The 15,667-nt window shown below is 36.0% G+C and overlaps 1 protein-coding gene across 1 annotated transcript in view; it reads right to left on the bottom strand.

The window, feature by feature from the left end:
• Positions 1–1,161: 1,161 nt before the first annotated feature.
• Positions 1,162–15,667, bottom strand: part of tmco4 (transmembrane and coiled-coil domains 4) — a 38,122-nt gene continuing 23,616 nt past the window's right edge. The window contains 1 exon segment of the mRNA XM_056449796.1: positions 1,162–1,936. Coding sequence (XP_056305771.1) covers positions 1,367–1,936 — 570 coding nt within the window. The 3' untranslated portion in view covers positions 1,162–1,366.

Consider the following 15,667-nt stretch of genomic DNA (forward strand, 5'->3'; position numbering starts at 1 on the left):
GGACTAGAAACAAGACACAAAATTCGAGCAAGAAAATCATGTTTTGCAGTGTACGAGATTATTAACCTTCTTCTGCTAAATGTCTTTATTTCCAATACTTAATCTCTTTATTTATTTGAATCTGACACAACCATAGACCCAACCATACCCTTAATAGCAGCAAATTCAACTCTCAGAAGTTTTACATTCTGTGAGTGAAATATGGAAACAAGTCATGATGTTTTAGTTTTCATCAAGACTACACTGCAAATAAATCTTTCTTGAACTTTCTGTCTTGTTTCTAGATCAAATTAAATATATATATATACATATATCTTAAATCAAGGGCATTTTCTAGACAAGCAAATAATATTGTCTTGTTTTCAGAAGTAATATGCCAAACCCCATTCCCTAAAACAAGCATAATAATCTGCCTATGGGGGAAGCAAAATGAAATTGTTTTTCTTTTGACATAAGATTAAGTTGTTTACCCCACTGGCAGATTATTTTGCTCTTTTGATAGAAAAACTCACCTAATTTTGATTTATTATTACTTAAAACAGAGTGATATGTTTCACTCATCTAGAAAATGCGTCTTTATTTACATTTTTTTTACATATTTGGACTAGAAACAAGACAAAAAAGGCATTTTTTTTTGCAGTGTACACCATTTGTAAATTTCAAATTCCAAGCCATGTTTGGGTGGTGTCAAGATGGTGGTGTCAAGATAACCCTACACCCAACCATACCCTAATAGCAGCAAATTCAACTATCAGAAGTTTCTCTAAAATAATTCACCATCCAGATCCACATTCTGTGAATGAATTATGGAAATAAGTCATGATGTTTTAGTTTACATTAAGTCAACACTACAAATAATGCTTATCTTCAGTTTATTGTCTTGTTTCTTGTTCAAATATCAAAAAATCAAGAATATTTTCTATAGACAAGCAAAAAATATTGTCTTGTTTTAAGGAATAATCAGCCAAAATTAGGTGACTTTTTCTTAAAACAAGCAAAATAATCTTGTTTATTTATCTTTTTTAATAATCATACAATTATAATCAATTATTTTGGTGTTTTAAGGAAAAACACTTAATTTAAGAGTTTTTAAATATTTAGACTAAAAACAAGACCAAAAAAAAGTTTTTGCAGTGTACCTTTTACTGCTAAATGTCTTAATTTGCAACACACAAACTCTGTTTATTTGCTTCTGGCACAAATCTATGCCCAACCATACCCTTAATAGCAGCAATTTCAACTCTCAGAAGTTTCTCTGAAATAATTCACCATCCAGATCCACATTCTGTTTTACAGTAGTTTACATTACGTCTACACTGCAAATAATGCTTATCTAACTTCAGTCATGATGTTTTCGGGTTTTTTTTTATCTTGGCTCAGAAATAGCTGGTTTACCATTGCCTAAATGGTCTTGTGCTTGAATGTGGCTTGTGTTTGTGCATTCAGTAGTCCAGTGTGTGTCATCCCAGTCCCAAGACTTATGCTCAAAGTCTGCATCACTTTCATCTTCTCTGCCTGTTTGCTTCTGATCCTGAGATAATTCGACATGATCCTTGCCTCCAGGATCACAAGGAGAATGTGTATTCCCTCCAGAGGCTTCAAGGACGCCATCAGATTCACTAATGGAGTCCAGTAAATCCGATATATCAGGGATATCCCAGCCATTCTCAGAGTCCTGCCTCTCGTACCGCACTTCACTCTGCTTTTGGTTTTCATCAGCATTTACATCTGTAGTGTCTGAGATATCCCTGATGTTTAGAGATGGTGTTATTTTACCTCCGCTCTGACCGGCTGATTCTGGAGCGTCTGCTTTTTCCTGAGATAAATGTACCAGCTGTAGTTTGCCACTCATTGCTCCAGTTTCTTCCCTAGTAGGAACCCCCACTGCTACGAGGATGGTGTCCATCTGACGCATATAATCCAGATGTCCTTTTACCTATGAGGTGGATAGAAAACATACTCAGTATTCATAAAAATATGCATAGTGTATAGTGTGCCATTTGAGATGCAGCTTTTACAGAGTTAGCTTAGCAAAGCCTACAGCAAATGAATTTGGGGACTACAAAAAAATACAACCCGGTTAATGAGATCACAAGGGCTTCCAGTTATGTGCATTCACCTCGCGCACACACCCAGCGCAGCGAATGTTAAAGCAGTGAAAGCTAAAACGCCATCCAAACGCTGCTATTTCCACAGAGCTTCTTCTGTTTCTGTATTTGGGCTTCCGAGGGACACGACACAAAGAGAGAAGTGCTTACAATTTAATTTTATTCCAGAGAATTATAAAAAATATAGCTCTAGCATTTGACAAAGGAGATCTTCCAGAATCTCTCCCAGCTCAGTGCTGGATTCGGCTAAAAACTCCTTCACCTGACGAAGCTGTGGATTGTGAGCCACAACCTGCAAGTGTTTTTATTTGTTAAAATTGATCAACTACAATCTAAAGTTAATGGAGGTTTAGGGCTCTCAGATTTTCAATTATACTATTGGGCAGCACAAACAAAAAATATTATACGCTGGGTAGACCCTCGGGAAAATGCACAGTGGACTAATATTGAGAAACAAGCCATTTATCTAGTATCATTAACATCATTAACCTACATTACAATAACATAAAGCGGGTAAATAACTGCGTGAAGACATTTGTTATTTATAATATACTAAAAACCTGGCAAAAAAATAAAAGATTTTGTAGCTTGCATTCAAAAATTTCTATCTTGTCACCTCTGTCTTATAATCCAGATTTACCATCCTCTATAGGAAGAACAGTATTTATTAAGTGGAAAGAGCAAGGCGTTGTCTCTTTTAAACATGTTTTTAAAGAGGGCACACTTAAATCTTTTTCTGAATTAAAAAGTGAATTTGATATTGACAATAAAGATTTCTACATGTACCTACAACTTAGACACCTGATAAATTATTTCCATGCAAAGGGTCATATTTCATTGGAGTTATCTAAATTAGAAAACATTCTAGAGAATACTTCAATGTTGAAGGAAAAGACATCTGAGATACAGTTGAAGTCAGAATTATTAGCCCACCTTTGTTTTTTTTAATATTTCCCAAATGATGTTTAACAGAGCAAGAAAATATTCACAGTATTTCCTATAATATTTTTTCTTCTGCGGAAAGTTTTATTTGTTTTATTTCGGCTAGAATAAAAGCAGTTTAAATGTTTTTTTTAACCATTTTAAGGTCAAAACTATTAGCCCCTTTAAGCTATATTGTTTTTTCGATAGTCTACAGAACAAACCATCATTATACAATAACTTGCCTAATTACCCTAACCTGCCTAGTTAACCTAATTAACCTAGTTAAGCCTTTAAATGTCACTTTAAGCTGTATAGAAGTGTCTTGAAAAATATCTAGTAAAATATTATTTACTGTCATCAGGGAAAAGATTAAATAAATCAGCTTTTAGAAATGAGTTATTAAAACTATTATGATTAGAAATGTGTTGAAAATAATCTGCTCTCCGTTAAACAGAAATTGGAGAAAAAAATAAACAGGGGAGCTAATAATATAGGGGACTAATAATTCTGACTTCAACTGTATATGCAATCTTAAGAGACCAAGCTGATTCTTCTTTAATCTCATTAAAAAAACGTATGGAAAAAAGACCTCGGTTGTAATTTTGATGATGATCAGTGGGATGTTGTATGCAAATGTGTCTCTTTTTCATTTTCTAGAAACAAAATAATTGAACAATATTACAAATTCATACAAAGAATATATTTGACCCCAGTTCGCCTCAGTAGGATATATCCCGATGCTTCGCCTTTATGTAACCGATGTAAGAAACATAGGGGCACCATTATGCATATTTTTTGGAACTGTAAAAAACTAAATGAGTTTTGGGATTCTGTACATGAGTTTTCTGTGATAGTCCTAGGAAAGAAATATCACAAGACTGCTTTAATATATCTTTTTGGGGTGGACTTGAATGAGGTATCAGACTTCAAAAGGGTAAGTCTAATTTCTTATGTATCTAGGAAATGTATTCTGTTAAACTGGAAACAGGAACTCCCTCCAACAGTTGAATTATTTAAAAATATTATAAATGACACACTGCATATGGAATATTTATCATATAGCTTAAAAACAAAACACACATATATTTTTAGAAACCTGAAATATTTTTATGAACCCTTTATAAACCCTTAGACCTGTGCCTACATAATACCCATTGTTATCACACTGACCATTCATATGCTGTTATTTGATTCCCGTTTCAATCAAGTAACATAAACTGGATTTGTTGATTTATATTTGTATACTCTGATGCTACTTAATGCTTAATATTCTTTTTGTCAATTGTGTTGTTTGTTATATTGTAAAATGATAAATAAATAAATAAATAATAAGAATAAAATGATCAACTACAGGCACAGTTTCTAGTGTTAACAGTATGTTGTAGCGAGGACATAAACAAGGATTTAAACAACAGGAAATGCTGACAAATTAGCTACAAATTCATATTTATTAGTCAAACCGCTGTAAACACACACAATCTTCAGCAGCACGTGCAGTGTCTCTCTATGCGGCTCTCACTATGTGGACGCTTTCCCTGCATTCTATATGCCAAATAACAAATTCGCAAAAGATATATTACTTACACATGCTTATTCCAAATATATGTGAAAGACACTTGTCAGATTTTATTTTAGAGAGCAGGCGTGAGCTGTGTGCTCTTCATTTCTGTCTGATTCAGGTAGCTAATGCTGCTAACAGCTGCTCTGACTGGACTGTTTACCCAGCGTTAAAGCAAAACTAAGCTTTAAAAATACACTGTGGACTACCCCTTTAAAGGCGAGAAGATTTTTTGGACGCATTTTTAAACATGATAGTTTTAATAAGTCATTTCTAACAACAGATTTATTTTATCTTTGCCATGAATGCAAAACATAATATTTCACTATATATTTTTCAAGATACTAGTATTCAGTTTAAAGTGCCATCTGAAGGTGTAACTAGGTTATTTAGACAAGTTAGAGTAATTAGGCAAGTTGTTGTATAACAGTGGTTTGGCGGTGGGGTTGGGAGGAGGAGAGTTGTTGAGGTTGATCAGGCCAGATTCACGATTGGTGCTCACCAGTGCTCCCTATGGCCAGGACGCCCCAGTATATATAACTCAAAGAGAAACACAAGTTACCATTGGGTTACAAGTCCAACTCACAAACCATTAGGCCACAACTTTGCCCTATAAGTGAACGAAGTGGCAGAGAATTCAGAACATTGTTTACTTAACTAAGGCCCCGTTTACACTAATATGCTTTAGTTTTAAAACGTATAACGTTTGCTACGATTACGCCTTCACTCCACACTACCCTGGAGTTTTCGAGGCCCGAAAATGGAGCGGTTTGGAAATGCTGAAGAGGTCGTTTTGGTTTTAAACCATTGCTGCTCCATGTCAGTGTGGATGGGGAAAACGGAGACATCTGAAAACAGAGACGGGGTTGCAGACATCTGATTGTCGCTTTTTCTCAATATTACGTGTCCAAAGTTCGGTCTTGCATCCTTTCCTTGTAAGTTCAGACTTCACAAGTTTATTATGGAAAACAAACTCCCGAGGACACGTCAGGTAAATCTTCAAAGGGAACAGTGGACTTTATAACCTCATTCGCATCACCCTGGCTATGTTGCTTCACTATCTTAACAATAAAATAAAAACATGATATAAGGAACTGCCTATTTTCATTTTGATATTAACAACTTAGACACCAAAAATGTTGAGGCATTGTGTAGCTGCTTATTCACAACAAAACGAAGCCTATAACACAACTGCCTCCTTTGAATTTCATTGAAAAAATACAAAACATTCCCTCTCTTTTGCTGAATATCAGTTTTATAATAATGGCCATTATAAAAGTATAACATACAATAAGTTTATACAATGTAGGAAATAAAGGCAAGCAATCAGACATGTGCAGAATCAGTGTACGTGGTTACATAAATTAATATATTAAGTTATCTTTGTGCTCAGCCAAAACATTACCTGAGAACAAGTAATAGATTCAAAAGACAAAAGAGTCATCAGATATAGACAAGATGAATTGAATATCACGTTTAACAACTACAGCAGTAGATTATTGATTAACTGCCTGACGTGCGCTGCTCTCACCTGAGGAGGTGTGCTCTAAGCACCCGCTGACTGTCTGGAGCTCAGACATGTGCATACGCTGCAGCACATACCAGAGTGTGTGTATGGTCATGTGATGTGCGTTTTTAGTGGTGAAAAGGATGGTTTTCATTCTAAACCATTTTAAAACGTTTTAAGGGTTAACGTTTTAGTGTTAACTGAGTCAGTTTAATGGTGAAGGGATTGATCCAATAGGCCTATCGATGCAAGGTTTGTGCAGAAATGTCATGCTCCCTTGTAAAACTATTTTGTAGTTAGAGCGATCAATTGAAAAGTAATCGAAATCAACATTCAGAACCTACAATCAATCGATTTTTTCCAGGTCAATTTTTTTCAATTACTTTCCCTACCGTGTATAAAGTCATGTGACCCTGCTCTGTTAAGGCTACTTTATATTTCTGCGTCAAACTTCGTGCTGTTGCATATTTTTGTGAGCACATTACATGTGAGCATATTTTCTGTACAAAACTTAGAGTTAGGTGAACTTTGAGGGTCAAAAAATAAAAATTAAATAAATAAAATAATCGTTTATCAATCGTAATCGAGTTAAAATGTTCAATTAATCGAGATTGAGATTTTAGGCTAAATCATCCAGTCCTATTTGTAGTATTTTCAAAATACAACAATACTGTATTTTATTTTGTAGTTTATTTATTTGTTTATTTTGATACACTTTAAAATCGAGGTATTTGATATGTTTTTTAAAAATACATTTCAATGTATTTTTGCCCATCCTTGCCTTAATACATTTACAAAATGCACACATTACATCTCCCACTGGCTAATAATCACCATTTCAATGAGCCACTGCAGTATTTGCATAATAAATTGTGACGGATGATTATTGGACTGATTTCACTACATCTGCCTGACACATTTGGGGACATCTGCTGACTGAGTTTTAGATTCAAGTGTCTCTAAATCTAAAACTCATACACTATTCCTGCGCCGCTTTACAGCCGCTGCTATTTATTTCAGGGAATGCAAATTTAGTAGCTCATTAACATTTCTTCACATGCCAAAATGAAGGTGCAATTCTTCACATGCCTCGCATTGCAGTCACATAACCAGAGCTCTTAAACTAAATACCTTCCCATATCTTCGGCTGTTTTATCTCTGAGCTGTATAATTAACATGGAAATCGTTTTACTGCAGGAAAACATGAAGTTGAAGTCGAAATTATTCACCCTCTTGTGATCCCTTTTTCAAATATTTCCTAAATCATGTTTAACAGCACAGAAATTTTCACAGTATTTCCTATAATATTTTTTCTTCTGGAGAAAGACTAATATGTTTTATTTCAGCTAGAATAAAAGCAGTTTTACATTTTTTTTAAACCATTTTAAAGTCAATATTATTAGCCCGCTTAAGCAATATATTTTTTCAATTACCAACAGAACAAACCATCGTTATACAATAACTTGCCTAATTAACCTAAATAACCTAGTTAACACTTTTTATTGGCCTGTTTCCACCAACTGGTACGGTACGTTTTTTTGCCGTTTCTACTGTCGAAAGGTACCAAAAAGCAAACTGTATCATACCACTTTTTGGGGACCCTTTTGAAAGGGTACCTAGCACAAAAAAAGGTACCAAAAGGCGGAGCTAGACGTGCAGCTGAACGCTATTGGATCACAGAGAAGCGTCACTCGCACGAACACAAGCTAGGAGAATGAAAACAAAGAAAGCGACATTTTTAAATACACAGCTAACACAAAACATCGCAATACTATATGCATACAATAGCAAGCCATGGTCGACCCGAGCTCAAACAAACCTTGTCGTCATCTTGATAAACAGCCACAAAGCCAAGAAGAACAAAATCTGCCGTGTCCTGTTTTTGTTTTAGGAGGTTGTCTAAAAGTGCGAGCGGTTTCATTTTCTCAGGAGAGCTCGTGCGCATGTCTATATTTGAAATAAGGAACTTCTTGAGCTGATGATAATAATGTGCGCGTGATTATTGAAGCGTTTCTGATATCCTTTCAGAAATGGACAAACGCATGAGTGAAGTGCGAAAAAACAAAGGAGAAGCCGGAAAAAACAAATGAGCAATTCTTTCAGCAACCTAAACATGAACAAACTGCCATGTTTAAATATTATCATCACCTTCTGGACTATTATGAACTTGGAATGACCGAATTTCTCTCTAACACATGTGGTCACATGTGCTGATGAAGATTAAAGCTACAGATGAGAGGTTTGCACTGACTGTGGGCTATATTTTGTGTTGTTTTTGAACCCAAATAAAAACTAAATGTATGTTGTGTGTAGTTTTTTCTGTAATTGGTAACATATTGGGAACTGTAAGAGGCTGTATGTGTTCCTATATATTCATTTATTTTATATAATTACAGATGTTACAGTAGGCTATTTCGCATTGACCTGCAGTTATAATCAAATCATGCTCATAGAAAGTTTGTAATGAACATTTATACACAAGTATTTATGTGTATAAAGCACCTGTTTTGTGAGAAGAGCTTCTCATATGATATGTGAATGACCTGTACAGCTTTACAGTAGCCATTTCCTTGAGCGAGAATGACGTCGAATGAAACTTTCTGTCGTACATCAGGCCCACCAATATGTACCATTGGTACCCTTTCGGCAGTGGAAACGCAAGCCTGATAAAGGTGACCCGAACCAACCTGTACCAACCCGGCCATTAATGTCAATTTAAGCTAAATACTAGTATCTTGAAAAATATCTGGTCAAATATTATGTTCAGTCATCAGTTATTATGAAAGAATATCAGTTATAAAAGAAATGAGTTATTAAAATTATTATGTTTAGAAATGTGTTGAAGAAAATCTTCAGAAATTGGGGAGGGCTAATAATGCTGTGTGTTATTTCTGTCCTGCATTAATGGCACTGTGATGTAACCTGTATTTGTGTGTGTGTGTGTGTGAGGCAAGAAATATCTCAGTGTTGAGTGTTTTGTTTACAACATGTCAGGGTAGATGACGAGATTATTTTATCTCTGTGTATCTCAGAAGGGATTGTTATTATGAATGAATCCTTTTTGTATATTTGTGCATTGCTTCCCCCCCATTTTGACGAGGTAACCGCGCTAGATTTAAGTACTCCACTTGAATATCAAATAGCAACTTCCTGCGATGGTAATTACAGTAATTGTCGTCTTTTCTGACTGACAATTTAACAATGCCCTTTCGATTCCCAGCACGGGGGCGTTCTGGAAAATCATTTTTAGCCATAAAAAGTAACTTCAGATGACTTAAAGCCTTAACCAATGGGATGGAAATTAAACATCAAATCTGAGATAATATAATGTCATGACATTATGTTGAATCATTCCACTTGAATTGAATCTGAATCTAAATGCATCTCACAGACACAGAGAACATTTACTTTTTAGAGTTTCAGGGACTTGAAGGGATAAAACTATGGTCTTCGGTGTTTTATAAAAAGGAAGTCAATGGCTATTATTACTTTGAAAGGCAATAAAAAAAAACATATAGAGGCAATAGAAATTTAAAGGGGTTGTATTTTTAAGGCTTGGTTGTGTTTATGGGGTACAAAGCAATGTGTGCTCATGCTTCATTTGTCGAAAATCACGTTACTTTTTCATATATCTGACTTTAATTAAATACTGCTACTCAGCTAACATGAAAACGACTGTTATACTTCCCAGTTTGTCCGAAAGCCTGCCCTTAAGAGGCTCTGATTGGTCAGCTAACATAATGTGCTGTGATTTGCGGATCAGCTCCATGTCACCAGAAAGCATCTCTGCTGTAACATTACAGTATATCTGGTCACGCCCCTTCACTGAAAGCCTGAGAGGTTTATGACATGATTAGCCCGGATGTATTTGTTTGTAGTCCCTAAACTTCGTTCGCTGTAGGCTTTGCTAAGCTAACTCTGTAAAAGCTAATGTCTCCCTTTGCATTGAACTTTAAGCGCCTTACATTCAGAGGTGTTGTTTCTGTTCGCACAGCCACATTACACATCAACTAAAGTTTAAAATATGATATCGTAGTGGACCACCCCTTTAAAGTAAACCTATTATCCATAAATTACTTTTATTAGGGGTTTACACACAGTTGTGTGGCAACAGTGTGTGAATATAGTCAGCCTCTAATGGTAAAAGTGAATTTATTTCGTTTTTTTAAATCAGACTTGACTAAAAAAAAAAAAAGTCTGCAGAAACACTTTGGTCACACTTACAATGTCAGGTCTTGATGCCAAGTTCCAATTTGTTGCCTATATCGGATTTTTTCACCTGTCCGTTTACAAATTCTTTTAATTGTGAGCCATATCCGATTAATGTGTTTACACTTGCCATTCAATTTTAGACGTTGCGCATGCATTGTCTTGATTTTAGCTCAGCGAAATATATCCGCCCAACTTTAAAATGATTTTGAGGCAGAGGAGGAACTTATGCACCTATGGTTTATATATGTTGTCCTCTAGGGTTGGGTCGATCGACGATGCCATCGTCCATTGCCGTTGGACAATAGACATCACGATGCTGAGCTGGCATCGCAATCCTCCGCCCCGCCCCCGTCGCAAACGTTATAAACTTATTTTGAGAGCATCACGTGCTTATGATTAAACACGGCTGGCACCGCATTAGCTTCGTATTTTGCACCAATCAGATGAATACTGACGCATTATAAATAATCTGAGTTTTCCGCTCCAGTTATCTTCGTCTTGAAGAATCCCCTCTTCCATCCCTAATCCTCCCCTCTTCTGATAGGGCGGCCCAGAGGTTAGCACTCTTGCCTTGCAGCAAGAATGCGCCTGGTTCGTCCCCTCACCTGGATGGTTGGCGTTTCTGTGTGGAGTTTGCATGTTCTCCCTGTGTTCGCGTTGGTTTCCCCCGGGTTCCCCAGTTTCCTCCCACCATCTAAAGACATAAACCATTAGCCAATTGACTATTCCAAATTAGCATCTTAAGACAACCCTTAGCGAGACACTTCTCAGCACACTGACAAGCAGGGGAGTTCTCGAAACCTACCTGAGCTCAAACTCCCCTCTCGCCTTTCTAATGGGAGGGAGCCACGGGCTCGAGGATATTTTGAGCTCAGGGCTCTCTCCCGGGACAGCATGCCAAATACACTTTAACAATCATCAGCTAAGTGTGAACTCTTGGATATGTCTGTCTTAGTATTAAAATAGCATTTTAGAATGAAAACGATCCACGTCCACATTGGTGTTTGTGCCCCAGAAAAACCCCAGAGAGCAGTGCACGTTGGACAGTTTATCAAGGATGTACTGCTGGATCATGTCTCACTATAGTTGTTAAACGTGATATTTAATTAATCTAGTCTCTATCTTACGACTCTTCTGTCTTTTGAATCTATCACAGCATTAGTACACTGCTTCAATCTTTTGTTTTCATGCTTGTACTTAGTAATTTTAGCGAAAACCTTACATACTGTTATATATATCGCCAAATTGACAGCAAATTTATGGGAATTACTGCCACAAAATCAGTCATTAGGGGGTCTGGACTAATACGTTTTAGAACAAAAATGATCTCTGTCCGTTTGGCTAAGCGCAAAGATAAGTTTATATATTATTTATGTAACCACGCACACTGATTCTGCATATTGACTTATTGCTTGCCTTTATTTTCTATATTGTATAAACTCAATGTAAATAATACTTTTATAATGGCCATTATTGATTATTAAAACTGCTGTTCAGCAAAAGAGACAGAGTATGTTTCATATTTTTCAATGAAAATAAAAGGAAGCAGTTGTGTTATAGGCTCCATTTTGTTATAAATAAATAAAATATGCATACAGTGAAGATGACGGTCATATAAATAAGCAGCTACATGACACCTCAACATTTTTGCTGTCTGTTAAGTTAATATCAAAATTAAAATAGGCAGTTCCTTATATCATGTTCTCATTTTACTGTTAAGATAGTGAAACAACATAGCCAGCGTGATGCGAATGAGGTTATAAAGTACAAGATTTACCTGATGTGTGCTAGGGAGTTTGTTTTCCATATCAAACTTGTGAAGTCTGAACTTAAGGGAAGCATGCAAGACTGAACTTTGTGTACATGATATTGAGAAAAAGCCCAAATCAACGGCTCCGTTTTCAGATGTCTCTGTTTCCACTATCAACACGGATACGGAGTAGCAGCGTTTTAAAACACTCCATTTTTGGGGAGCAAAAACTCCGGGGGAGTGTGGACGAAAGGTGTAACTGTAGCAAAACTTATGCATTTTAAAACTAAAACATATTAGTGTAAACGTGGCCTTAATTTACATATTGTAAAAAGCTGCATAACAGGTCACCTATAATACTTGTGGCTCCTGACAAGTGTCATAAAAAACTGCTCATATACCTAGTATCACATGTTGTTTTACTTGAAAACGCAAAACATGTTTTTTATTAATTTCTATGCTCCTGATGTTGTGGAATTTGTTCCTCGTGGTATCGAATATCGATATTATTCAAGGTATCGTATCGAAGTTGGAAATTCTAATATCATGGCAACACTGGTCATTACAGCAAACCGAACATTACTGCAACATTATTACCTTTAATTCACAGCCTCTTGCATGCATTCTTGACAGCTTTCTGTCATGTAATGACGTATGTAAGGATGAAACATGATCTCTGGATTGTTTAGAGAGGCTGTGGATAATAATTCTGTAAAACAGGGGTCTCAAACTGCCGGCCCGCGAGCCATTTGTGGCCCGTGCTCCTCTTCCCTCCGGCCCGCAACTGATGTCAAAAATATAATGAGATTCGGCTCATCAAACATATATTTTTGAACCTCTATCATTATTGTGCAGTCGCATCTAGCCACTTGTGATTTTGACACGCAACCTAGTCAACATTTAAAGTACTGCATTCAGATTAGTTTTACTTTCATTTTCTCTCAGAGTATGGCTCTATATTTGTAAAAAGGGTCATTTGATTATTATCAATTTTATACCACTTGTATTTTGTTGTACAAACACTTCTTCATGGCTTACACATAATGCTGGTGGTGTAAAAAATATGATCATTTTGCTAATAGAGTGGAGGAACTATGACGTCAATTTGTATGCAAAAACCCAAAAGCGAGTTAGCATTTTAGCAGTTCCGGTTCCCTCGTCCCGAAGTCAATGGGTTTTTTCAGTGGAATTTCAGTAAAATCACTTAAATAAGGTCCGTGGCTAACACAAACTCAAGATACTTTCACGTTTTGTTCTACAACATAAAACACACTAGTTACAGCCCACTCTTGATTTTTTAAACTGGTTACGCTTCTTTTAAAGACGGTTGCTATCAAGTTGCTAAATGAGACTACAGGCGGTGTCGGAGACATTATACGTCCTCGAGCTGAACTGGTCTGGAGTGCAGCTCGCTTGTGTTGGGCATTTGGATTTGTCTGTTATTGAAGTATTTTCATGAATAGTGTTTTATTGTTTGTAGTGTTTTTCTAATTAGGAATTCATATTGTGTGTAGATCATTCCTTCATTTGTAAAGACCGTCAAGACAGATTAATTTGTTGATTATTTTAATTAAACTATATTATGGGGATACAGCTTACCAGTGCAGCCTGTCTCTTTCCTGCTCTCAGTAAGTTTTTGCAAACGTGTGAATACTGTAAATGGGTAAGAAATACATAAATATTAACTGTCATTTTAACGTCATCAATACATTTTTCGTCGTTTTTTTCTTCATCTGAACACATTTACTCTGTCATAACTGCAATATTTACACTCTTTAAAATGTATAGCATATGTGACTGTATGGGCTGCTTTTCGCTGTAATTCGTGACAAAAAAGAATATTGAATGTTGTTCTGTGCCTATGACGGGACTTGCAGGCATAAAGACTTGTCCCTCACGCCTCATTTCTGTCGTCTAAGGTAAGCCGGCTGTGTGCACGCGAGCGATACACTGATTTAAATATGTCATATGATAATACTATGTAGGCACATTTATACATAGAGTTTTAAAACTTTTACAACAACCGCAAAGCGAAACAAAATGTATTTCCCACGTGAAAAACTATCCAAAAGGCACGTAGGTCTATGTGTTTTTGCGGATATATTTGTTTTAATATGTAGCATGGATTATAATATAATAAACCGAGAGAGTAAATCTTTGTTATGGACCATATTTCTAAAAATAAGCTTGAAAAGTTGTCTGTAGCAGCGTGGTGCTGATGTCACAGGCGAGCACCCTGAAGGCACTGTAGTCGTTTTATAGCCTAATGTTAGCTTTTCAATTCTTGCGTTCGCATTTAAGACCCAAAAGTTATAAAAGTAGTATTTTTGTGTGAGGATTATCCGGTTGGACAAAACATGTAAGTATAATGAACTGTGTTTGAACACAGAGCTTATTATTTGCAATCTTCGAAAAGCCTATGGGAAAATCCTATGGGGATTTTATCGAGGGAACCAGTTTTATGCTAGCAGCCGATTAGCCTACAAGCTGACGTCATAGTTCCTCCACTTTATATTCAATACAAATGGTTTGTTTAATAGCTTTTCCTCATTTGCATATTAAGATTTGCAAAAATAATATGGACATTAGTAAAATTGTACAGCTAGTTGAATTGAACTTGTTAGAGTAAATGTGAATATGTACTTACTTTCCCCGTCTTTGTAGTAGTTTTACAAAAAAAAAAAGATATTAATAAGAACAATTACCAGTAAAGATTATATTATATTAGATTAGATTCGATTAAATTCAACTTTATTGTCATTACACATGTACAAGTACAAGGCAACGAAATGCAGTTTCGGTCTAACCAGCAGTGCAATAGCAGCAAGTGCAGGATACAGGTATAAGTTATAAAGTGCAGTTATAGAAAAATTATGGTGATATTTACAGATGGATGTACTATGAACATTATATACAGGTTGTATTAGCTATGAACAGATTTACAATAAATGAAGATATGTACAGGATGCTATTAATAGCAGAAGTGTGCAGACAGATAAACATAATTACAAATGTCCATGTGCAGTGGAGTCCATGTGCAGTAAAGTCACTAAAGTTACCCAAACTGCTTTCTGCTATTCCTACGCTATTGAGACAATACAACTGGTTGGGAGAGAATAATAATTACTATGCCTATTATTTGTAGTATTTTCATAGCAATTTAAACACCCCTTCAATATGTACAACAAAAAAACAAAAAGCTTGAGTTTTGACTGCACATACTCTGTGGAAGAATGACTGAGTGTGTGTTTAATGCTCTGCCATACACACAACAACCACACATATACTTCAGCAGCCGATGTGCGACACGATAAACGTGCTGATTTGCATTACCACTGGTGACAGGTAATGCTTGAAATATAAACGTCATGTCTGTTGTCCTAAGATGCATCAATTATGTCAGGTTTCCACTTATTCTTGTACTTGAATGTTAAAATGGCCCTCCTATGAATTGTCAGTCACTGAGATGGCCCCCTGACGATTTCAGTTTAAGACTGCTGTTGTAAGAAATGCTCAGTTTCTTAAACAGGTAAATCATTTCACTTCATAAGGACTCAATGTTACATCAGGAGCCACAGGGATTACTTTTGTTGTGTCTGTATATGTGT

This window comes from Danio aesculapii, chromosome 23 (genome assembly GCF_903798145.1).
Source record: "Danio aesculapii chromosome 23, fDanAes4.1, whole genome shotgun sequence".
NCBI classification, from domain to species: Eukaryota; Metazoa; Chordata; class Actinopteri; order Cypriniformes; family Danionidae; genus Danio; species Danio aesculapii.